The sequence below is a fragment of the Pyxicephalus adspersus genome, chromosome 8 (genome assembly GCF_032062135.1).
Source record: "Pyxicephalus adspersus chromosome 8, UCB_Pads_2.0, whole genome shotgun sequence".
In the NCBI taxonomy this organism is placed as follows: Eukaryota; Metazoa; Chordata; class Amphibia; order Anura; family Pyxicephalidae; genus Pyxicephalus; species Pyxicephalus adspersus.
Window position 1 is genome coordinate 4,327,459 of NC_092865.1, and position 27,014 is coordinate 4,354,472.

Consider the following 27,014-nt stretch of genomic DNA (forward strand, 5'->3'; position numbering starts at 1 on the left):
ATAGAGCTCAAAGGGTTAGAGATGGTGGATTTAATGAATGAAAGTAATTATACATTGGGCTCTGTCAATTTGTTCTACATATACAGATATTATTTCCTATTGTGAATAGCTGTGCACTTTTGAAATTGACCACTAGATGGCAGAAAAAGTCACTGTTTAATAGTAACATGAAATAAGAAATGTACAGAGAGTTGACCATCAGATGAATTTCAGACAATATCACAGAGGAGTCATAAATACGTTCACTTTTCATTGTCCATTATTCTAAAAAAAAGACTTTTGATGCAAAACAAAAGGTAAAATAAAATAGTTAAAAATAAATGTAAAAAAATATTAAAAATTCTGACACTTATGCAAATTAAGGTGTAAAATTGATGATGTTAGTTTCATGTGGTTATTTATATCACCTTCCCTGCAGGTTCCTAAACTTGGATTGCAACACATAAATCAGAAGGTGTCCAGGTCTATTTTTTGGCACTTAGCAGCCGTGTGGGTCGGCCCATGAGGGGTTAAAGCAGGGACTCTTGGGAGGAAATGTCAGATATGACATACTAGATAGCTGTGTCAGTGCTGATTGCATTGTGGATGTACAACAGAACCTAATTAAAACACGGCTCTGACTAACGCTTTGATTTAATCTAACGATCCTCGGCCGTCACCCATCTCCCACCTTAATAAATGTCAAAAGGCTAAAAATGCTTTCTCAAATTTGGCTCAAAGAAAATAGAATCTCCTTGACTTTTCTATTAGCCTAAAAGAAAATAAATGTCACTTATCTATTTTTTTATTAGAAAGGTCAGAGGAGAGTCTCAAAAAAATTAGTCTTAAATAATTACATTTTAAAAAATTATTTACTTTATCTATAAAGGGCAAACTATGAACCTTTATTAATTTAAGTTTGTGCTTTGCATAAATTCCTGTATTGGGAAAATGTCAGTGACTGAACATTCACACGATTGTAGTCTCCCCCTGCTGTTTGTTGTGGTTCCTCCCGCCTGCCACTGTATCGGAGGCAGAAGTCACATGGGGCTGGCGGGAGAAACCACATCCCATGGTAGGGGGGGTGGCATCCAAAGCATCAGGATGCTGCCTCCAGCTCTTGAAGACAACAAAATGAGGACACAGCACCTATTGCAGGGATCCTTATTAAAAATCTTTTAATCTTTAAAAAAAATTTTTTTTTAGGAATTAAAAAAAAAACATCTCAGCAATACATGCACAATTCATAAAACATCCATTTAAAGACACTGGAGGTACAAAAAAAGTATCTATCAACTTGGCAGGTATGGACTCAGCTAACTTCCTGCTGTGTATGACAACACAGAGCCTTCTCTGGATCAAAATAGTAAGAAATGGTGTCAGCCCTACCTAGCCGTCTATTGTTCAACAACCGAATCCCGCTTCTCTGCTATTCTCTCCAACATGGGGGAGGGTAAAAACTGTCCAAGGTCAAACTGGGGCTGATTAGTCCCCAATTTTCTACCGGGCCAAATGGCATTTTTTTTTACAGAAGATTATTGATAGGTGTTATAAGCATTTTCAATACATCTATGGAAAATATAAAACTTGGGCAGATCAAATTCTTATCTCAAGAAGGTGTATAGGGGGAAAAGGGAGTGGGACTTCATATGAGTATGGAGAAGAGTACAATTACCCATCAGATCGGGGAGGGGAATTTTAGAGTTGATGAGCTGCGGAGTTGTTTATGACATGAACCGGTAATGATAAATTAGTACTGGACAGAATGATATGCAAACCTATTATTCCATGCAGAACGGATTTGGGCCCCCTGGTGGTTGAAGAAGGTTTAAGGCCCTTGTGCAGTGGCACGCCTTCTCTTCCTTCCCCCTGGTGGGAGAGCAACAGCTAGATCTTGCTATTTGAGTTGGAAGGATTTTATTCCTTTGGGGAGGGGCTTAGTGCCCCTCCAATACAATTTAGTGATGTGATTTCCTTTCTACCTATAAAAGCTTAGCAGATAGAAATTAGGTGCAGCTTTTTTTGGCAGGAGCGGGGCAGTCTGTGAATGTTTCATTGGGTTTTCTATGGCTTTGAATGTTGAAAACTTCCCTAGAATAAAAGAATCCCGCCCCTGCCCACCTCCTGTCCACCACCATTTATTGATAAAAGGTGTCCAGCAGAGGGAGCTCCACCTCAATGTAGAACATTCTCATTTATAATTATAGCATTGGTGCGGATGGACACCGGTGAACCGCAGTGGTCCCACCATCTAAAACCGCGCCCTAGTGAGCCACTCAGCCTATATAAGAAGTGATAACAAAAAAAAAGATCCTGCTGTGCACTCCGACTGGTGGACGTGAGAGAATTACAGAGCATTTAAAGCTGTTCGGAGAGTCGCTCCTTAATCAGGTTTGTGTTATGAAAAGTCTCTCCATGCGTGTCGCGGGAGAGGTGGAGTGAATGGCGCTGTATTCATGACACGGGAAGCAGCCGGAGCTCAGTGAATAAGAGCAGCCTGTGATTGATGCTTTCATTTACACATGATGAGATGCACTGACACTCTGCTCTTCACTGGAACAAAGCAATTACTGCACCCCCCTCCCCCCAGGATGAAGGCTGACAGCACTTCCAACACCCGGAGCAGGCTCTTGTCAGAAGGATCTTTCCACTTATTTAAAATAGATGTAAACCCCAAATGAATGATGTTTAGCTCGCTTTGTGCTCTGTGTATAGCACACAATTGCCTTTTTTTAAATAAAATCAGTGTCCCTGCAGCCTCCTTGCACTTCCTGTCTATATGCACCCCAGCAATGGCTGATTAGCGATTCTCAGGTTGGGTTTTCTTCATGGTGACAAGATTGTGCAAGCTTTGATGAAAAAAAAGGGAATGGGACAGGGTGACAACACAGAAATGCAATTGGGAATCAAGAACAGAGCGTTGTCACCCTAAAATAGGATGTACCTTGCAAGGACCTTTAAAGCAGGATCACCTAGGATTATTATAATGAAAGCAAAGACTGAAGATAAAAAAAATTTTTGAAATGGTATTGACTTGTAAAACTGAGATTTTAGACATTGAAGTTACATATTGGCAATGTTCTACATTGAGGTGGAGCTCCCTCTGCTGGACACAGCTAGCACTGTATAGATGGTTTTCTAAATCAGAGAGCATTTAGTATCTCTTTGAAGAATGATCATAACTCATCTTGGACTCATTGTTTTCTTAGGTTTGGGATCAGGGCATATTAGGGTTAAATTGTATTTTTTGTAAAGTACTCCAATAGGACAGGACACATAACTTTGTTTTACAAATAGGTATTCAAGTACAAGTCAAAGGATCCCCAGAGCTCTTTGGGTGAGCTTAAGAATGGCAATGACTGGCTGCCTAGTGGTTCAATTTGTCTAACAAAACCTAAAACTGAACCAGCCAATACATGGACAGGCCACTGAGATGAATCACCATGTGCTATTGGGGTATCTTTACATAAACTATTTCATTTATACCAGAGATTTAATAGATGGATATGCAACTGCCAGTCAATGTTTTGCTTTTTCCACCAATGATCCCATCCCCAGTATTATGACCCTCCCCGAGTAACATACAGACCTGGTATAATGATAACCATTGATCTTTCACCATCTGCTGGTAGTTACTGGGCACTGCAGCTTGAATATAGTGCTCACCTGTCCTATTCAGAGGCTTAAATAGACTGCTGGACATCCAGCCCCCTATTCATCTATAGGCTTATCTTTGCCTATGTCCTGGATAAAGGTCACGCTGAAGGTGAACGAGAACATAGCTGGAAATTTGAAAGTTCACTAATGGAGTATTCAAGACACAAAAAATCCAGGGACATATTCAGCCCCACACTAGATTTACTCTACAACTAAACATTAATTTTTATGTAGACAGTCCCTTCGATCGAAGTCATGGATTTAAGTTTTACAATGTGGAAAGTTAATGTGAAGATAAAAGGTAATACTTTTACATAGAAACATATATGGAGGAGTTCTCAGACCCTGTGACCTTTGTCGACCCTTTTTAGTTATTTTTGTAGAAAAAAAAATCACAAATTTCCTAAACCAGTTTCCTGTACTCTCTTTCTTGCAGCCTATGTCTGCTATGTCCTCCTTGTTCCAGTGCGGCAGCCACCTACAAAATCTTCAGTGCCTTCCTCAGTCTGGGAGTGCCAGATCTCTGTGTCCCCCGTTGCATGACATGGTACATTCCTCCAACCCCTAAGCCACTGCTGAGTCCTTTAGAGATGAGGGTCAAACCATAGCACAGAGAGGGGGGTGCAGGGATCTGACACTCTAGAAAGTGTCAAATGCTGAAGATTTTGATGGAAGCTGTCGTTCTAAAATAAATAGGAAACATGAATTGCTAGAAAAGTGATTGTGATACCTCTTCTCTATCAGGGGGAGTTTTGGGGAATTTTTGTGCCCATTACCATAATTATAGAGTTATTGGACTGAAAGTGGGCGGTGCTCAGAAAAACCCTGAACATGGAGAAACTTTTATGTGACATTTATTAATCTGAGAAATCCCTAAAGATTTCATAACAAACCTTTACAGTAATCTGATTTGTCCATGAACAAGTATTTATAAATCAATGTCAACTTAAGTTTTCTAATAATAAAATATATTCTAATATAAAAAAATACAAAATTCATAAATACAGACACTCAAAGTACACAATGAATGATGATCACAAGATGAAATATATAGGTGTCAGCTCCACCCAAAACACATATTTCAGTATTGAATCTTTTTTTTAAAGTCTTGTAGGTATACCCCAAGACTGAATCAGATGCCCTGTCAGGCAGAAAAGTAACAATATTCATCTCTCTCTTTCTTGTATTGGCCTCCTCTCATCCTCTGTACAGCAGAACTCAGAATGGAAGAGGGAGGGGACAGCAGGCATGAAATAATTACTCTCCTTTCTTGTCCAATCAACAGGCTGGTGGGTGTGTCCCTGACCAACTTGTGCAGCCACAGCTGCATTGAGCGTCACCACTGGATATCAGAATACTTTAGTGAATATGTATATATATATATATATATATATATATATATGTATATATAAATCATGCATGCTATTTAGGAAACAAATACTGAAATATTTTTTGGGAGGATCTGACCCTTAAAATATCCATTTTGGCTGGAGATGATCTCTGAAACACATTCAAGGCATTATTGTAACTCATTTCATACATTTCAGTAAACAGAGGGACATCATTCCCTAACACATACACACGTACATTCACACATGTGCACAGGAAGCCCCTCCAAGGAACACGTCAGGAACACGGATACGCTGCACAACATTCATTAATCATTCTAATTCCAAAATGCTTAAGATAAGAAATGATACGTACACTTATCGGCTGACTTTTTGGTACATCATAGACACCTTCTTTCTTATGGCTGGTAGGGACCTAGAATTAAGCCAGATAATGTCTGGGTAAATATGAAATGTCAATGTATCACAATCACACAGTACAGACATGTGACAGGACAAATGCATGCTGTGCACACGAGGCTAGCCTCATCTCATGTACTAAGGGTTCTATGCTCTAACAGAAAGGGACACAATTCTCTAACACAAGGGGGTGGTATGCTCTAACACAGGAGGGCACTATCCTCTAACACAAGGGGCGCTACGTTCTACCACAAGGGCGTGCTTTGCTCTATTATAAGAGGATGATATGATCTAACAAAAGGAGCGCTATGCTCTTACACAAGGGGAACTTTGGTCTAACAAAAGGGGCTCTATGCTCCACCAGAAGAGGACCCTATACTCTAACAAAAGGGGGCGATATGCTCTAACACAGGGGAGCGCTATGCTTTAACACAGGAGGGCACTATGTACTAGCATAAAAAGGGATTTATGCTCTAACATACGTGAGTGCTGTGCTTTAACACAAGAGGGTCCTATGCTCTAAAATAAGGGAGCGCTATGCTCTAACACAAGGAAGCACTATGCTCTAACACAAAGGAGCGATATGCTCTTACACAAGGGAGCGCTATACTCTAACACAAGGGAGCTCTATGCTCTAACACAAGGGAGCAATATGCTCTAACACAAGGGAGCACTATGCTCTAACACAAGGGAGCGCTATGCTCTAACACAAGGGAGAGCTATGCTTTAACACATGAGGGCACTATGCTCTAACACAAAGGAGGGCTATGTTCTAACACAAGTGGGTCCAGTTGAGTACCTAATGAAATCTATGCAAACTGATCGTACCATAACTAAGAGACACATCACTTGAACAGGCTATAGCTATTAGTAATGATCCAAATTTAAATGATTTATTGTGATTGGCTGATTGGGTGACTGCATTTTACATTGTTTTAAAAAATGTATTTGGAACCAGGGAAAAATGCCACCCCTGCCAGGCTTTTATTGCTGTCTGCATCTTAGATTGACCCTCACTATTAGTCCTTATGGCCATTGTCATCAAGATGTGAAATGATAAAAATTGTAACATTTTAAAGTTGTCACAGGTAAAAACAAGAAAGGGAAATCCTTCAATAAAGAAACTTGTACCGATGACAACTTTGTAAAGTTAGGCATGCATGGTAGTGGTTGTCCAATGTTAGACATAAAGTAATGCCAGTTTCCACTCTACTTTAGCTCAACAATAAAACATCTTCCATGACCAGGAGTGCCCATATGATGAGTTAGTAGCAAGAAATGTCTGTATTGCCCCACATCAACCAATCAGATTCTTGCTTTCCCAGCATAGATCTGAATCTGGTGGCTACAAGGCAATACAGGTTCATTTTATTTGAGATACATTTCATATATATCGTAGGGGAAAAACAAAGAACAGAATGAGAAAGCCGGACACAGAGGTCATATTATCTAACTTGATAATGGCAAAAAATATATTGAAAAATGTATATTACAATTGTTGCTTACCCTCCTTGGAGACTCCACCCATCATACCGCCAATATTTCACTGTAATAAACCCCCCATACAAGACTGAACTATAGATGTGGAATTCTGAGAGATATATGCTGGTCTATGACCCGCCCCCCAGCCTGGGTTTGGACATTGATGGAGAAAAAGCATACTCCCTCTTCTTAGTGTTAGGTATGTTTTATAGCAGAGCCTAGCTTACTATGGATCCCCTCCCCCAACCAATTTGAGTGAGATGTTTTTTCTTTAAAAGCATAAATTCATATATATATATATATATATATATATATTATTTCCACTGCATCAAATATTGATTTTAGATCTCCATGAAGTTTATTTTTACAAGCTATGCTTTAGATATATAGTAATGTGTGACATGTCCCAGTTGTTATCTTACACAGAACACAGTAGTATATATTTTTAAAGTTAAATACGGTCCTCTCTGGTTCCTAGAATTAATAGGAGCTCTGGCTGCAATACTCACCTTCGATCCTGAGCTCTGACCTGCAGTACTTCATCATTACCACTAGATGTCCTCAGCCTTCCATTTGTCAGTCAATCTGCAAGACTGAAGACATCTTGTGGCAATGATGAAGTACTGCAGGTCACAGCTTTGGATCGAAAGTGAGTATGGTAGCCAGTTGTCCTTATTTATTTTAGGAACCAGGCGGGACTTTGTTTTGGTATAAAATTATATTATACTGTGTATCATTCAACCTGGAAGACTGGGGACTGGGAATGGAGGATGGCACCATGTTGCCCCTGTGTAATGATGCAGCGAGTGGCATTGACATGATGACATCTTCCAGTTCACCCACCACTAGAAGACCAAATGTGAAATAAGACAAATGAAAAATGGCATTGCTGGCCTAAGAATAAGAAAAAGTTAACTGGCTTCATAGTTGTTCTCCATCAATTACTATGGTCAATGGCAGCTAGTATTTCCAAAGCCATAACAAACGGGTCCCATAGCAAGCCCATTGGGGCCCTCTGCTCCCTATTAACCATATCAAAGGTTATCCCTCTAATGATACAGAACACAAATTGCTTCATAGTCATCCAAAGCTTTGCATTGATTATATATAGGATATATTTGCCAAATGCTATTGCTACCATCAATCACTGATAAAGCTGGGGCCCGGATTGCAGCTGTATGGTCACTGATGAATAGAATGATGACCCTGGAGGTCAGCATTGGCACCCCATGCTTTCTATCAGTTTGCCCTGACTTGGTGGCTCTATGAATCCTGGAACTGATATTTCTGCTGGGCTGTCATTCACTCCATGGAAAGGATACAATGTTGTTGCTGATTCATTGCAGATAATTTGGCTGATATCAGGATATATAATGTTAACACAAAGATATTCTGTAATATATTCTGAGTCATTTTACAAACATCTCACATTAAACGACTGGAAACATTTACGGCTCCATTCAGATTTGTTCACCTAAATGACACGGTGTGGATTACACAGAAATAGATAATCTCCTATGATTTATATTGGAGTTTGGAGGGTTATCATGTCCTTCCCCTGTGTTTTAGAATCATTCTATTTCAGTGCAGGAATGGAACGGTATGATTTGCCTTCACTTAGGCTGTTATAGTGATTTCCTCTGAATACTCATATATGTAGAATTGCTGGCAGCGTACGGTATGGTTCAGGAGGTCGGTGTCTGGCCTGCAATCATACACTAATCATTATAATCATAGGGGATTCATGAGGATTTAGGATATACCAGCCGAAGAGTTCTGAAAGTTGGATTTTCAGACTCAGGCAGATACAATTGTTGCAAGTTAATATATTTTGCATTTATCAATTTCACTTGTTCTCTGATTTCAGGAGGAGTATTCAGGTCAGCACAAGGTCTAGGTGTTAATAGTCTCCAGTGGTGATGTTACGGGTACTTGCCATTGGGCCACTGGCATGCTGTGTGTATATTCTAGCCACTTTTTCGTGTTCACATATATCGGATTGCATATGTTAGCTTTCCGCTACCATAAAGAGCAATGTCCTAACCTGAGACACACCCTTCTTAAAAAAAAAAATGGCTGCTTCAAGGCCTGGTCCCTTTTAACTGAATCGAGTTGGAATGCTTCCTGCACTTCATATTTGCCCTGGGTCCTATTTTTCCTAAAACCATTTCAGATTGTAATTCTAACGATAACCCTTCCAGCCAGGGGTGGACAAAGCGAGGTGCGAAATGTGCTGCTGCACAAGGGCGCCAAACCCTCCTTGGCCAACAGGAGCCGCTGTAGGGCCCAAGCTAGTTTAGTAGGGGGCCAAAGGTCATTTCTGCACAGGGACTCACCGTTGACTAGGTCATTCATTGCTCTGTAATCCAAATAATTACCCATAATAACTAATATAAGTACTAAAGTTTAAAAGGAATGACACTAAATTACAAAACTGTTGAGAATTTTTTTCCCCCTGTTGGAGTAAATTGAATCAGTCTTTATGAGGTTTTTTTCACCTTCCTCTGGATCAACTATGTCTTTATGGCTCTAGAATTAGTAGTTTATAGTATTTTATTTCCCTAATGGTTTATCTATTTAACAATGTATATATTATAAAAAAAAAAAAATAACTAATGAATATATTTTTTTTCACTTCCATTAACAGACCAACCAGTTCGGAATGTTTCAATTACAGGGCTTGACCACTGCTGGGGAGCTTACAGAACTCTATTATGTTCAGACAGGGGGTGCGGTTATTGTGAATTGTTCCTTGGAGGAGGAGCTAGCATCTAACTTCTGACAGCCCAAAACAGAGCAATAGGGGGCAGCAGAGAGCGGTTCTGTACTGATCACTGCTGCCTACTGTCACTTGTTCCGGCTGCTGATTAAGTTTACTTAAAGTCCATTTACCATTTCAAATAGATCCAAGACCATCCTGTCTACCGGGTGACAACTAGTGTTGGTCAATTATCTCACTATTTGATTCGACAGCTAATCGATTGATTAGGGTGATATAGTTCGGGTGATCGAGCGTCGAATTCGAAAACCATTAAAGTGAATAGGGAAAAATTGTGAAGAACTGCAAGAGCAATCAGGGGAGAAGAGCTGACAGCTCCGCTCCCATGATTGTTCTTGCAGCCCTAGCGTAACTATAGTATGTGTTCTTGGATAGAGATTCTCTATCCAAGAACACAGGAGTCCCACATGTGATCCCCGGGCACTAGAGGCTAGATGGGGACAAGTCTCCCCATTCATTCACCTCTAGTGCTCTGTGATTGGCTGGGGAAAGGAAAATCCTGATGATGCTTGAGCTGTCATCAGGGTTTACCTTTCCTCAGCCAATCACAGAGCCCTAGAGGTGATGAATGGGGCCTGATGATGCTTGAGCTGTCATCAGGGTTTACCTTTCCTCAGCCAATCACAGAGCCCTAGAGGTGATGAATGGGGAGACTTGTACTCATTTACCCTCTAGTGCTCGGGGCTCCCACACTAACAGGAGAATTCAAACGGCTGTGCAGCCGTTGGAATCATCCTGTCTTTGTGGGATTACCTGTAAAATAATAAAAGTTAATTACAGAAATCACACACATTCAATAAATTACTTTACATGAAAGCCTCTTTTTTTAACACATTTTTTACAAACAAATTTGCTTTTTTCGGGTTGGGTCTATCCAAGTTCGAACAGCATATTTGGGTCGAATATACAATCCGAATTAGAAAATCAACACTAGTGACAACCCTAGTGTGCAATATCCCTGCAGAGCAAGCAGCGTTGTCACAAAACAAGCTTTATTAATGCGACATAAGCGTCAGGTTGGATTTCAATTAGAATTACACTTTTAATTGTGCAGGAAATGCCTAACACATGTTGCAGAGTGTTGAAATACTAAATCAGGTAAATGAATGAGCCAAAGGTAACATTTCTCTAAACGTGAAAAAAAAACAAAACAAATTCATTGGTGTAATCAAAACCTAAGTTCATTAGAAATCCCTGGCTGTTTTTAAACCCTATTAAAAGTAGCCGCTCGGCTCTATACCGCTAAGGATGCAATTAATTAGTTCTCCGCTCCAGGTGTGCGCTTAACAAGCTCGCTCTTTAGTCATCGAATCCTTTGTATTTGCATCATCATGTAAATCACAAGCTGTAAACGGAATTTTGTCATGTCAGGGAAATGATACAAGGCACAAACTATACATAATCCGCATCTGTTATCGCCTAATTAGGAACATTCGGCAAGACATAAAGAAAATATTTCCTCTCTTCGGCTATTTCTGCTCGTCTGGGTTCAAATTTATTTGTTTTACTAGTTTGGGAAAGCTAACATTGGTGGGCAGGGGCAGAGGGGGTCATCATCTCTCCGCACTCACCATACACTTGTAACAGAAATCACTAAAACATAATAAATTCACCACCTGCTTCAAAATGAATGTCAAGCCAGACGGTTCTTTATTTAATCAATTTTTTCCTTTTTTCCATCTCAGGAGTCCTGATCTCCATCAGCTTTATAAGCTCCTTCCTGTTCACATGCACTTACTATGCATGGGCTGCCTTTTTTTATTGCTCTGAATGGCTTCTGACAACAGAAGACCACAAACTTGCAATGTGTGTCACGTTGGCTGCTTTTAGTCTCCACTAGGGGGCCTTCTGCAGGGTTCTAATGCAGAACGAAATAAAGAACCAACTGCCCAATTATTTAATATTAAAATTGCCTACTAATTATTATTTATTAATAAACTGTACTTAGATAGCGGCAACGTGTTACACTGTGCTGTACAAAGTTGTAAATGGCAGACAGATACAAACAATGGCATAGGAGGAGCAGAGGACCCTCCCGAAAAGAGAATATATTAGCAATATATACTTGGGAAACAGTTGGCGAGCCATACAAGTAAGGGTCAGCATGGCAGGATCACCAGTGGCTATTTCAAGGAAAGCTGCAGATTTAAAAAGACGTCTGGATTGGCACCCTGCTTCTAATTTTCCTCACTTTTAGACCGTGAGCTCTTTTTCATGCTCTCTAGGATGGGTTCCTTTGGGTCCAGTTGGGTCCAGTTGGGATGGGCATTTTTAAGCTATCGGGTCATTGGGGAGTGTTCCCTAGTGGTGCACTGGTTGCAGTGTATCATGGGAGGAATGCTGCCCTGCCGTTGTACCCCAAACTTTGCACCAAATGCTTGTAAAAGTGTTTAAAACAGGATCCAGTAAAGTCTATGGAAGCATTTCAGTGGCAGAGCACCCACAGATGCTACATTAGGAGCCCCCTACATTAGGAACCTGCCATGCCTATGCAAAAGGATTCCAATTGCTGCACCAGATATATTTCAGGTTTTCTGGATCACCCAGATTCTCTTATGATAGTCTATCTTCTCCAGAGCTTTAATAAATTAGGTCCATTGATAACTAACTGGAAGTGAACAGATTCACATTGGTCATTGGACATTGTACTTTCCCATTCATTTTCTATTGTGACAGTTGTGCACTTTTCACGATTGGCCACTAGGTGGCAGAACCAGGGTCATTGTTTTATTATGAGACCACCATAGAATTCACCACCAGCTAATTTCAGAGAATTCAGCTGGGGGAATAATTTATATAGAGAGCTGTAAAAGTGGTAACATAAATATAAAAGTGGATTTAATGTCTGCCAGCTGTTTGCGCATAGTGTGTCCTATGACACATCCTGTTCGGTTCATCTAACTGTGCAATGATCATTTATTATTATCTATTATTGCCACACATCACCCCAATGTGTTCAGAACACAAAATAAGGTTTAGAAATAAAATGTCACACTTTGCCTTTACGACGATAAGCGGCAATTATACCAATGTCAACAATTTGTGCGTAAAATAACTGGGCTTAATTTTATTTTGTAAAATCCATAATGCTAACAGTTATGATAATTATATTCTCCCGAAAATGTACATTCATGACATTTACTTCCTAATTTGCTTTTGCAATGTTTTTTTTCCAGCCAATCAAAAACCAATCTGGAATGTTTAAGCTCCTTCTGAAGTCTATTAAGGCTGAATATTAGCAGAAAGTTTATTCATTAAATGTATATATAATGTTACTGTGTTTCTTTTATTTTATCCTTTTTTTTTTTAGATAATTTTTTCAGATATATAGGAAGAGATCAGATATCTCGGGCTGATTTACTAAAGGAACGTCGGTTCTTAATTTGTAAGAAATATTTCACTTCTCCTAATAAATAAAATCCTCTGCTAACTTCAGCCATCCAATCAGTGTGCAAGAAAATCTACTTTTTGGATTTCTTTCATTGGGTATTCCTTGCAAAGTGAACCACATTCCCTAATGAATATTGAATGATATCCCTGAATGTATTCTTTGAATGATAATTCACCTTGATAGGTGAGCAGGGTAAATTTACCAAACCACACTCAATATGTCATCTTGTTTATAGAGAATGACGATGATGAATATAATTCATTCTGGGGAAATATCTTCATTTTCTAGCTTGGCCAATTTGATTTTGGGAGGGTTTACTTGTCTGCAGTGGCTGGTACATTTCTGAACATGGACACCTTTGTGTTGTAGGTTGACCTTCTGGTGTAAATAAGTCACAATGACTTTTAGCCTTTCTGTCAAATTCAGAAACAATGCAGGCAATAATATTAAAATAATATCCTAATATTTCTGGCTAATGATTTGTTCAAAGATGTCCTTATATAATGAGAATTAGCAGGTCAGTAATAGCAGAACACGTGTCTACAGTCCAAGTACATTCCGACCATTTAAAGCAGTTTTGCTTGACCTTTATAACATGGGGGAAGCCTTGAAATAACTTTAAAATTTCCAATAATTTCGAATAAATAATAATAAAGAAATAGTTTCCAGGTCTTCAGGGAACTTTTTTATGACTATATTCACAGAATACAGTACATTATTGTGGTGGTCAGTGGGAAGAATTCCTCTTACATTGCTGGCCATTGGGAAGAATTTCACCCTTACAGATAGCCAAAAAGATCATTGGGGTCACTTAGTCTGACCTGAGAGCCAATAATTGCTCAAGGAACCTCTGTAGAAACGCTAGAGATCCACAAAAGTCCAAAAACTCTGGATAGTGGGGGATGCATATATTGACCATCACCACTCACATGACTGTGCCTTCGTTTTCCCACGTCCCACCGCTTCTATAGGCCGACCACCATGACCATTTCCCTCGGTCTCCAAATATAAAACCCCAGCATGATGGAGCAGGGAGCTATAAAGTATTATAATATGATTCTATTTCTTCTTCTTGGGATTCAGCCATCCTAGCCAGGTAAGGCTTCTCCAGCTCCATCAAATGTTGGGGAATCCCGAATAAAGCCATTACAGTGAATCTATGACTAACTTTAGTTATCGGTAGATGTGAAACATTAAACCTTCCGACAATTCTTTTTTTATATTAAGAAATCGTGGGGTCTGCACACCTTCTGCCCATTACAAAAAAGGTTCCCACCATCCCAAAACTGAATTCTTGAGTCTGTATACCTATTGTGACAATTTTTAAGGGTTATATGTTATGTTATAGCCATCTCCTCCTTTGGGAGTGTCCAATTGCTGTCTGTGCTGGCCCATCTCACCGGTCTCTCCCTACATAATCTTTTATGTAATTGCAAAGATAGGGGGATACTACATTGTGTAACTGGAAAGTCTGCTGGGACATCACATCCAAGATGGCAGCACCAGGCAGCAGGGCCTTTGGGTTTACACAAGGATTTCACAGGTAAATAACATGCATGAAATACAATAAATGCACATATAACTGTATGGGAAGATTTCTGTTGGAATGAATGGTCTGATGACAGCTTCATGTTAACGTGGACTGGTCCTTTTCTTGCGCTATTTCCAAAGAATACAGAACTAAAACCTTAAACAGATTAATAAATATGTACCAAATATACTCAAATATAAACCGATCCAAATATAAACCAAGGTACCCATTTTTAACTAAAAATACAGAAAATGCTTTGACTAGTATAAACCTAGGCTAGAATATGCATCGATCCCTGATTACATTCAAAACAGTAATACAGAAATGCCAGTAGACTGAATGTGATAAAAATAGATCCATGGTGTTTTTTTTAAAAAAACGTCTATTTAAAATGGAGACAAAATTAAAATTACATTGACTCAGTCTGTTAATCTTTTTCCCCCTATATACAGGTTAAAGTATTTTGTACATAAGTTGGTTATGATAGGTCACTTACTCTCAAATGATTATTTGTGCAATATTGTTGGCCACCAGTAAATGGTGCTGGGTGCTCAAGTCTCCAGCGACAAAAGTTTGTTGTACACTTTACAAGAGGATACAGCACCATCTAGTGGCAAGAGTATAAATCAAGATTCTTTTTCCTTATGGTATTTTTATGGTATCAGGTCAAAAAATCTTGGTTTATACTCAAGCATATATGCTCATATATTTATAAACTACATCTACAAAGTATAATAATGAATCCTGGCTCACGGCTCATTGTCTTTTACCTACAAACTCCGCTTTCTAGAACTAATTGAAATTGTGGTAAAATTTCAGTATTTTGTTTATAAGATCGTTAGGATAAGAACAGAAACGTATGAGTGATGACCTAACTACAGAATAATTCTCCAGTCACCAAATCCAGACCATAGCTCTCCCCATCTATAGGTACCTGGTATATGCTTTCCTCTGTGTCTGGGTCTCGTATGGACTCGTGGCCAGCTTCGAACACTATGTACTATGGTATCGTCCAGCAGAGGAGAGAGAGAGCAGAAACCACAGCGGGAAAAATAGAAAAGACAGAGAATTCAGGAACAAAGTAAAGCAAGCAGCAAACAAGAACTGCAGAAAGAACACAGATAGCATTTGATCAATTGCAATATGTAGCACTGGTGTCCTGGGTTTAACACGACAGGGCTCCATGTGCTGAAATGTTCCTTTAGTGTCTGTAGGGGGGTCCTGGAGGTCAAGTTTGCTCCCAAAACCCTAAAACTTGTAAAAAATCAAATTAGGGTGAATGTTTAAAAAAATGTGTTCCCTGTATAACTTTTCATGTGTTTACCCTGCACATGATGTTCTATCCACTTAGTATCTATAACACCGGGACTGATCATGTGATTAAAGTGAGAGCAAAATTTACCACTGAGCAAACTGGAATGACCTACCTCATTGTCTATAGAACAGAAGCAGGTAAGAACCTGGAATATACATTTTTTCAAATACAATGTAATTCACTGACCCAAAAGAGATTTTTTGTTAAAGTAAAAAAAAATCTTTAATAGCAGGACCTGCAAAAGAAGAGACTTTGTTTGAGGGGTGGATGGACAAGGGGTATTTCTGTACTACACTGAGCCCTTATTAAAAGGGCTTGACTTTTGCAATGTTGACAGTTTTAAAAATGGAGAAAGGGGTCCAAGGAAGTTTACTTAAAGGACCCAAAAGTTTCTGATGGTGGCCATGCATGGCACCACCTCATTTCTCCAGTTTGAAACACTGCAATCCTGACTTTACTACAAACATAGGCTTCATCAGACTTATCAATTCAAATATAAACCTCCTAGGGCTGTGCCAACAAGCAGATTGGGCTCGCAGTACATGGTGATGTCCAGGGCTAAGGACTGCCATTCCCAAGGAAGAAGTGGAAGGCCTTGTGATGTCACTGGACCAGTAGGTCACTAGGGTTTGAGATTTCACTGTGGTGTTCTTCATCTTCAATGTATTTCCTTATATGGAATTAAATGTGACCCCTGGTGGTCGTACCCAGCATTAGCGATCTGGCATTACTTTGGAAAGACTTTACCAAGAATGGCCCAATTCTCAATGCACACCTAGCCTTCATTGTACAAAATTTGATTACGTAAATATGACCTTATAAAAGTGGTGACCAGATTTAATGAACTGGAGAACAAAGAATTTGCTTTTTGGAAGGTTTGAGAACGCGAGAAGATGAACCGCTTTCTAGGAGGAAAATTTTGGTAAACAAATTTTTCAATAGTTGGTGCTGCCAAAATTTGCAGAACCTAGGCTTGTTAAAATAACACGTTATATACATCAGGGTTCACCACTTATTTTATCAGGTTTCCTAATTAATTTGCATAGCCCCAGATTTTAATTTCCCCCTTCCTGCCAACACTGCCGGGCTACAGTTTGCTGCGACGGAATGCTGCTGAGAGATACAGAGGAAGTGACATTGACGCATTGTATAATAACGCAGATTAACTCATTGCCACCGTGTCACTTGTACTTGATCGAGATAATCTGATTTGGCTCAGGGAGTTAATTAATTCTGGATTAATACTAAAACAATGTAACTGCCAGCCGGCTAGGGTGTTACATTCACTGGTGAATCTGAGCTCCGCTCTGACAACAAAGGCGAACCGCAAGCTCTGAGCGAGGCCGCGGGAATGTGTTATTTTTTTTCCCCTACGCATTATTTCTGCTGATTGATGGGTCTTTTGTTATAGACTGTAGGAAGTACATTGATTCGGCTGCATGGAAATAGGGTAGGATAGTGGTCATAGGGTAGGAAAGTGGTCATGTAGGTAGCGCTGGCACTCAGAATAGGATTTTTGGAATTGGTGTGGCCTTTCTGTTTCCTGCTACTACACAAAAAGATATTATATTGCTGATATAGGGTATATTTATTATAGCAGGGATAGAGTGCTGTACTGGAATAACAACTCATCTGATATCAGAGGTCTATTTATAACATTCACCCAATGAACAAACAACATGATGGGATTCATACTACATTTGCATAAAAAAGAATTCTGGTAGGAGGTGCTCGCCAAGGGGTCAGTCTGCCTCCCCACAATAGTTCCAACATAGAAAGAAGTGGTGCAAAGTGTGTTCAGCCAACCCTCCCAGCCAATAGGGGCGTGTTGAGTTATTTCAGTAGGGGGGGGGCACACACAGGGGTAAGTAAAGGATTATTCACCCACTTTCAAATTGAATGAATAATGCATTCTTTTTGGGAAAATCTAGTGAAATCTTGGATGAAAACCTTAAAAAATAAACCTCCAAAAACCATTTCTTACAACCCAGGCTTTCAACATAATAGGCACAATTCACAATCAACATGATGACGATGAATCCTTAAAAAGTTAGAGACAATAGATTTAGCTACAGTCATGTGAATGAAAATAAAGAACTTTAATCTTGAATTAAAATTTGGTGAAAATAAAATATATGAATGTATTTCAGTCTCTTTGGGTCATATACATTGCATTGAATTTCATTGCAGATGGTCTGCTTCTGTTCTGTAAATACCTTGCACCCTATAAACTTTCTCCTTGCAGAATGAGAGTGCCTACTATAATCACATGATCAGTTGGAGTGGTAAAAAAGAGACACACTTCATCTTCTGCACCCCTATAGACTTAATCACAGTATCCAAAAAAACATGTGAAGCCTAATATGGGCTTGTAACCGCTGGCGTTGTTTTAAGTAAATTAAATTGTATTTTTTTTTAAATATACATTTTTACACAAGTGGTTTATATATTTATTATTATGAATATATTATTTATTTATATTCATATTATTTATTTTATATATATATATTTATTGTTATGTAAATACATGTTTAAAACATGACAAGGATTCCCAAAGCACAAGGGGTCAGGTAAAAAGAAAGCACTGCAGTATTGATCACCATTGCAGCAGAATGGCTTCCATTGAATCCCTACCCATCTGATAATAAAAGAATAGGTCATCCACCTGTGCATAGCTCAGCTTTAACTATTGAATTCTGAGAAGGTACATAGGTAATACCTATATCTATGTGAGCCTAAAGCTCCACCGGCTGGTTCAAAAAGAACATATTAATATGCAATATTTCTTTTATCCCTATACCATTTTTAAATAAATAATAGAAGGTATTTTAAAACTAGTAAACTAGACAAAAAGGAAACTTTCTCATAAAGAAACAAGAGTCAAGGGTTTTCACTGACACATCGTCTTTCAGTGGTGAAGATCTGAAACCATGCATGTTAGATTGATTTACCTGGTATACGGGATCTTCTACATCTTCTTCCAAAATTGTCTGAAGCAAGCCAAGCAGAATTAAGAAAAGGAACGGGAAAATAAGAAGCATAAGAATGAAAACTGCAATTTGAGTGAAGGACAGGAAAGGCGAGTTGGACAAGAATGTCGATTCAAGTAAATCCATAGATTTTTATTTTAAACCAATGTTATCCAGGAAATAATACAGATATAACGGTACATATATCAATGTAGACAATGCATTATCATGATACATTATTATCGGCATGTGGATATTAGTTAGGTACCCATTACAACTCCACCTGGGATACATCTTGCACCCATTACTATACCACTAATGATATTTTTAACACAAAATTATCATTGTTATCTGAACATAGATATAAAATAGCCCTATCCACAACCCTATCCATTTTTGACCGGTGTCTACTATTGAAGGGTAAAATATTCTTCTAGATAGGAAAGCTTATCCCAATCCATTGTTACCAGTGGTGTGTGAATGAACTGCTTTCCTTTTTGTTTTCTCTCTTCAATAGCAATAAGTCATCAATAACAATCATTAGGCCGAGACAGGTACTCGGTCAGAAGTCCCGAAATCCTGCCCCCCAAATATTGAATCCTTTGGTGATGCAACAAGCTGACGGTTGGCAGAAGCACGCAAACTTTTTTCCTATTTTCACCAACGCAAAGCTAATATACACATTTTAGATAGTTCTTTTTTAAACAAATTATCATGATGACTAGGCGTGGAATGATGGATATTTATATACATAAAACAAATGTAAGTTTTGTTGAGATCTGATGTTGTTATACATTTTGATTGCTAAGCTTATGAAATATTTACAATATTATATATATATATATATATTGTGACACCAATGCAGGATTGGAGGTGGAAGGGAGATATATTTGCCCAGGATTCCTCTTTTATGTGAAGTAATTTGCCCAAAATTCCTCTCCTGTGTAAAGTAGCAGGTGGAAGACTCTCACCTTTGAGGTAATTAACGAAGAAGCACTGAGGGTGGGGATATAACACAGAGCCAGGAGTTCAGTCAGTAGTTCAGCTCTGTTTAGAGACACAGACAGGTGGACTGTGTGAGTGAGCTCTGCTTGGAGAGACACAGACAGGGGGGCTGTGTGAGGAGCTCTGCTTGGAGACACAGACAGTCGGTCTGTGTGAGGGAGCTCTGCTGAGAGACTCAGAAAGTTGGTCTGTGTGAGTGAGATCAAAAGTGAGTAGAAGGTTGCTGAAAGCTTGGTTTTGAGCTGACAGGGAGAAGCCCTCCAGCTGATAGACTGGGACGTCTGATGTATAGTAAGTGCCGGACAGGCAAGGTTTTCTTTTGCTGTTTTTGTTATTTTATCTGCAACCTTCAATAAACCTGGCTGCAAGCCAGCTTAAGGCTGATACCTCGGTGTGTGATCTGAGTTGGATGAACCAGACAACCCCTCACCATATATATATATATATATATATATATATATAATTTTTTTTAACTGTATCGAAAAAATTTTGCAGTAATGGGAGATACATACATGCACATTACCCTATCTATACCCGGATTAATACCGGTGAGCATCTAGCTCCCTGTTTGAGCTGACAACGCTGCCTCTTTTGAACTCAAATTCCAAGCAATGTTGTCAGCCCAGGTCTCTTGCTGGAGTACAGAACATTCTTTTGAGGTGGGGATGCTGTAGTCCATTTTGGGCGGGGCTGACAACTTTCAATGCAGCAGAGACAGCGTTGTCAGCTCACTACAGGAAGTCAGTCAAGTATGAAGGTGGAAATGTGCATGTATTGCAAAGCTGTACTGATTTTTATCCAGACATATATTTTTAATATCCAGTGGTAACAAAAAATTATTTTTGTTGTTGAAATAAATAACTCATCCAGAAAAATTAAGCTAGCGTCTTATGCTAACCAGCACCTGACTGGGCGAAAGCTCCGGAGGAGACAGCTTAGGTACCTGATATACGGCCTGCTCGCACTGTTTATCCTTTTGTGCCTTCTTTTCCATTTCCTCCCTCTGCTTCAGCTCGTAGATAAGCTGGAACAAATCTCGCAAATCCAAAATGACTGGCTCGGCCTGGAAACGAAGGACAGAGTTTGAAATTAGTTTTCAGTCAGGATTTCATCTATTTCACTCCTGACAGCGGCAAAAAAAACAACGTGGATTCTAAATAGCGCCTGACTCGTCGGCATAATCAGAAGCTCGCGACTCCACCACGTTTAGCATGAAGATCAAACATTCCCAAGGAAGCCATTTATCAAGAGAAGGTGAAGGAAATGCATCTTATACCAGCCCTGCATACATTTATGCATCGCTCTCTCTATGGCTTATGTTTAAGGATTTTGTGATAAAATATGAAGTGGTTTCAGGAATAAGATGAAAAGGCACAGGCGAGTGTGTATTTTTTATCCTAGAAACCATTTCTGCATAATGTAACTGAATGTTTCTGATAAATTTTGTTGGGACTCTGTAAACTGCACTCAACTTACATCATAGTATGTGGAAAAAAAGGCACATGTATTATAAATAATAGCACAGTGTCTTAGGGAGAAATCAATAGGAAAGCAGCCAATCCGTTCACTAGAGATTGATGACATCACTGAGAATGCAGCCTATCCAATCACTTGAGACCGGTGACATCACTGAGAATGCAGCCTATACAATCACTAGAGACCAGTGACATCACTGAGAATGGAGCCTATCCAATCACTTGAGACCGGTGACATTACTGGTAATGCAGCCTATCCAATCACTAGAGACCAGTGACATCACAGAGAATGCAGCCTATCCAATCACTAGAGACCAATGACATCACTGAGAGTGCAGCCTATCCAATCATTGGAGTTTGATGACATCATCAATGATACATTCCATTCAATTAGTAGGGAGCAAAAACATCTTAAAGAATGTGTGGATGCTGTGTATTTTTTTACATTAGGTATTTATTTATTTTCTATAAACCCCAGTGAGTTGAAACCCAACACCCTCAATAATGATGATTTGTCTCTGCAGTCTGCACACTGATAGCTGGTGATTAAGTACATTTTACTTTTGCACATTTACTGAAATTCTTTTCACTTGAAGTTGAAATGGATTGAAAACAAGAAAATAAAACAAAGAAGCAAAGTAATACTCTTACCGCCTGAGCAGTTTTTATTGCCACAAATCTGTGGTTTCCCTCTTTCCCGCATACATATCCAAAGGCCCGATGGTCTGTAATGTCCTTGGCGATGTATGAGATTTCGTGTACTGCATGGTGATGATGAAGGATCTACAGAAACAAAGAAGAAAAAGTGATGACTTCAGCACAAATATTTAAAGCACATTTTTGTAAGGGTTACATCCTCTGTCAAATCCCCACAACTCTCTGTGTCTCTGTTAAGGGGGATCAATTTAAGTGCTTTCCATAAATTCCTGTGCTAACAAAACTGCAATAGAAATGAGAAGAATTCTCCAGTGGAGCACCAATAAATATCTAACAAATATTCTTGTTTTTGCCATTATGATAAAATAAATGTTTATATTGTTGTTGTATCCTTGTTGGAGAGCTTTAGTTTTTTTTCCCATACTGGTAACAAACTTGTCACCTAAGCAGGAAACATTGGGAACTGTGTTAGATACCCAAACAAAGTGTCATACCCTGCTCTTCCCAATCCATTAGCAGTTTTAGGTAGCATGGGAAGAGTTAGATAGAACTTCAACACATTTGGGATTCCAGTGGATTATAGACTTAATAAAAGCATGCCATGCCAAGCTGCAATATCTAAAGCTAGTAAAGTACTTTCTTATATTAAAGGAGGAATATACTGCAGAGATGGAGACATAATCCTGCCCCTGTACAAAGCATTGGTCACACCACATCTGGAATATGCAGTCCAGTTTTGGGCACCAGTTCACATAAAGGACATTGTGGGATTGGAGAGAGTGCAGAGAAGGACAACTAAACTAATTAAAGGAATAGAGGAGCTCCGCTATGAGGAGAGATTAGCTGAACTGAATCTATTCTCCTATGAGAGGAGACGTATAAGGGGGGATATGATCACTCTGTATAAATATATTAATGGTCCATAGAGAGAACTCTCTTCCCAATTATTCACTGTATTGTCATTACAAAGCACAAGGGGGCGCTCTTTGCATCCGGAGGAAAAAAGGTTTAAGCTCCGGATAAGAAAGGGATTCTTCACTGTAAGGTCTGTGAAAATGTGGAATCGGCTCCCTCAGGAAGTAGTTTCAGGAACTACTATAGATGGAATCAGGAAGGAATTTTTTTCCCCTGTTGAAGCAAATTGTACCAGGGTTTTTTTTGCCTTCCACTGGACCAACTATGTCTTATAGGGTTTTTTATCTGGGATATGTTTATTTCCCTAGGGGTTGAACTTGATAGACCTATGACTTTTTTCAATCTGACCCCCTATGTAACTATTTCAGGAAATCAATGTGCACCTTCATCAGGGAAATGCAGAAATAGTGCAATCTGTGCACTAATCAATAAAGGTATTGTGTTGGAATCTTGTGTGCCAATATTAAAGTTTGAGAAGAGTGACTGGCTTGCTAGAAACCAGTAAGAGGAGGCAAATTTTAGATTAACACAAATGTCTTCTTGGAGAACTATTGACTAATGTTCGGGTTGCACTCGTTTCCACACTCTCAAACTCTGATAATTTTTTTACATACAAACCTGCTGGATTTTATTGATCACAAGAACACATATGATTTAAATAGAATTAAATAGATCTGGACATAAACTATTGATTTGGCATTCTCTTTGTTACATCAATAGTTTTTCTTTGCTGTCTGTTAGCTCTCTGGAAAACTTTGTCTCGATTCCCAATCCATTACCTCCAGTATTCATTGGGGAAAAAGCATTAGACACATTCCTGCTCCATCCAAGATTAAAAGAGAATGTAGTTACATTTTCCTAATCATCAGGTTCTCTAAGGAATGAGATCACATGATCAACATGCCGAGGTGAACTAAGATCACATGATCAGTGTAGTGGAAACTTAGATCACATGATCAGCATAGTGGGAACTAAGATCACGTGATTAGCATATAAAGGGATCTAAGATCACACGATCAGCGTAGGGGAAAATAGGATCACATAGTCAGCGTAGTAAGAACTAAGATCATGTGATTAGCATGCCAAGGGCACTAAGATCACATGATCAGCATAGTGGGAACTAGGATCACATGATCAGCGTAGTGAGAACTAAGATCACAGCATAAAAGAGGAAAGAATATCACAAGATCAGCCCATCAGGGGAAGTAAGATCACATAATCAGCGTAAATGAAACTAAGATCACATGATTAGCAGAAAAGGGGACTTAATATCACATGATCAGCATACCAAGGACACTAAGATCACATAATCAGCATAGTGGGACCTAGGATCACATGATCAGTGTAGTGGAAACTAAGATCACATGATCAGCAGAAAAATGGAAATTAAGATCACATGATCAGTATACCAGGGGAATTAGGATCACATGAACATACGAGGGGAACTATGGTCACGTGATCAGCATACCAGGGAAACTAAGATCACATGATCAGCATAGCGGGAACTAGAATGCCAGCAATTGCCTTCTCAGCCTGGCATTCTCAATGCCACAGCAACAAGAACTGGACACGATTAAAAGTAGAAGATCAAAACACATATTCTCAACTAATATTTTCAAACCATGCCATTACTTTAAAAAGCCAAAGGGGCCCCTTGATTTGTCCTGTTAGAATGCATTTCTTTGCAAAGCCTACTTTGCAATTACTCCACTAAAAAATCACTCCAATCCAGTCAATGGCAACCACTAGTCGATCAGATGATGATACTTTTGTGGATTATACTGACTAAAAATCTCCACTTTTATTGTCCTGTTAGGTTTTCAGACCTGGATATAAAGAAGCAGAAGAAGTGGAAGGAGGATTTTTTGATTCCTTATCAAGTGTGGTGGATTATGGGATCAGGCTCCCAAATAGCCGGTATTAGGGGGTTTATAGCTGTATGATCCCGGGTAATGCAGCCGGCTGATTGCTGTATTGATTGTAGAGGAAAATAAATCTCTGGTTTCCAAACAACGATGACATTACAGAGATTATCAGAGAAATACAATTCAATAAGAAAGAAATGATCTTTTTATTGCTATTAAGACCACAAAATCCACAGAATTTCCAAATCTTGCTCTATTAAGGAAATTTACAATCAGACGTTTCACTGTATTGTTTGTATAAAGGAGAGATTCTGCAGATAGCAATCATCCCTGTTCTAGGAAGGCTTTGTGCTTTGCTTCTTGTTGCATTCTGTAATATTAAAGTCAAGGTAAAGGCAATTCTTATTTTTTGGATGAAGTAAGGAAGGGTTAGACCCCTTGTTAGCCCCACATTGCAGACATGGCCGTTTTGCCTTTTGCATTATTTCACACTAAAGTCCCTACCGGTGCAATTTTGTATTGCTTGGTTCTTTCTGGGGAAATACATGCTCTTTGTTAGGGTAATATTTAAAAACCACATATGGTGAAATGCGTTGGCAAGGAATGAACAGTCTTGCTCAAGTGGGGTGAGAATCTGATACACATACAGAGAACGCTCAAGATCGTTTATGGATCTGTCCTGACGCATCCATGAAGACCCACAGTGAATGACCACAATACAAGTCAATAGAGAAGAGCACAGCGGGGTGCCACTTGCTCGTTCTCCGTCCTCATCATAAAACAGAATGGTGATGAGTACAGCGCTCATTGATCTGTTACTTTTTGTCCCTGGAAATGATCAGGATAGGTTGTTACCAGTGCAAGAAATAAGAAAAACCCCTCCATTGGGGACATATACAGTATACAGAGACACACACTTTCTTCACACATCATTTTTCTAAACTATTGCCAAAAGTGAAGCAAAAAATCATAGAATTGCATTCGTACCATTTGTTTTATAGTTTTGTCACAATTGATTTGGCACACTTATAAGAATTTGGCATACTGGCATCTAGTAAATTATGAAAAAGGAGATATTGTCCAAAAAGCGACAAAAGGATATTTAGTGAGCTCTGAGCCAAGCAAATGTCAATCAGGCAGCAAAATACAGCTAAATCAATGTATCAAGGACGACACGTTGGAACGACTCTTCTCAATGACAGCCTCGATTTCCGCAGATTGTATTGGACTCAAAGTCATGCGAGTAATAGAAGCTGGAATGAGCCGGCCTTCCATTCCCATCAACCTTCTCTGCATTTCATTTTACAGTCACAGATGTTGCCGGCTCCTTCTCCTGCTCGCTACGCCAAATGTTCATGTTAATATCCCAGCACAAGTATTATGCTAAAATTCAAATGAATATGCGATGCATGTCAGTCATTACGGCATTATACACCCATTGGAAATTATCAGCGATATTCAGAATAATTCAAAAACCATTCTGTTCAGTGTAAGTTTAATAAGCTGATAATAGCGCCAACGTTTAAAGAGCCATTTTAATATCTGAGAGTATTTAATAGGGCAGCGAATGGATGGGAAGATGGTTTGCTGACCACCAGGGAAAAAAAAGTTGATAAAAATGTATTTATTTAAAAAAAAATTATGGCATGTGCGGAAACATATCTCGCATGTATTACACCTAAGGGCCATTTTGGCTGACCAGGAGCCACAGCGTTCTGCTTAACAGCACCCATTTAACTGAATGGTAGCAGATAGGAACCATTTTTTGCATGCAGCTGGGGCAGATCTCAGCACAGTTCCCAAAATTTAAAAGCCAATTTATGATTATTTGCAACCCGACCGCAACCATTAACAAATCTGGTTACCTGCGGTGCAGTTTGTCTTTCCAGGAGGCACCCAGAAATGGCCAATATTGTGGTTTCAATATTGTGTGTGCCCTAAATCTTTGGAAGTTTACCCCCCAACAACCACCAGCCAATGGGACACCTTAACCTGCAGGATTTCAGGCTTTTCTCCTGCACCTTCCTGAGAGATTAAAAAGTATTTTTTTTCTAAAGGTATTCTTCATTTTTTTTTTTGTTATTGGGCCAAATTTATAGAAGATGCAATTTTTTCGATGAACCGGCATGTTTTTGGGTGCTATAATGGGCTGCACAAAAATGCAACAAGTATCATGTTACCCAACTTACACCATCACAATATTATTATTATTATTATTATTATTATTAATAATAATACAAATAATA

The 27,014-nt window shown here is 39.1% G+C and overlaps 1 protein-coding gene across 7 annotated transcripts in view; it reads right to left on the reverse strand.

Annotated features, from left to right (window-relative positions):
• DAB1 (DAB adaptor protein 1) overlaps positions 1-27,014 on the reverse strand; it is a 472,196-nt gene that overhangs the window by 38,667 nt on the left and 406,515 nt on the right. For 5 of the 7 annotated variants that reach the window (XM_072419348.1, XM_072419347.1, XM_072419349.1 and 2 more), the window contains exons 7-11: positions 21,983-22,114; positions 20,800-20,919; positions 18,834-18,872; positions 15,502-15,567; positions 5,341-5,400 (exon numbers count right to left, since the gene is read on the reverse strand). In XM_072419348.1, coding sequence (XP_072275449.1) covers positions 5,341-5,400; positions 15,502-15,567; positions 18,834-18,872; positions 20,800-20,919; positions 21,983-22,114 — 417 coding nt within the window. The remainder of the gene's footprint in view (positions 1-5,340; positions 5,401-15,501; positions 15,568-18,833; positions 18,873-20,799; positions 20,920-21,982; positions 22,115-27,014) is intronic. The other 2 variants (XM_072419351.1, XM_072419353.1) reach the window with 1 other exon arrangement.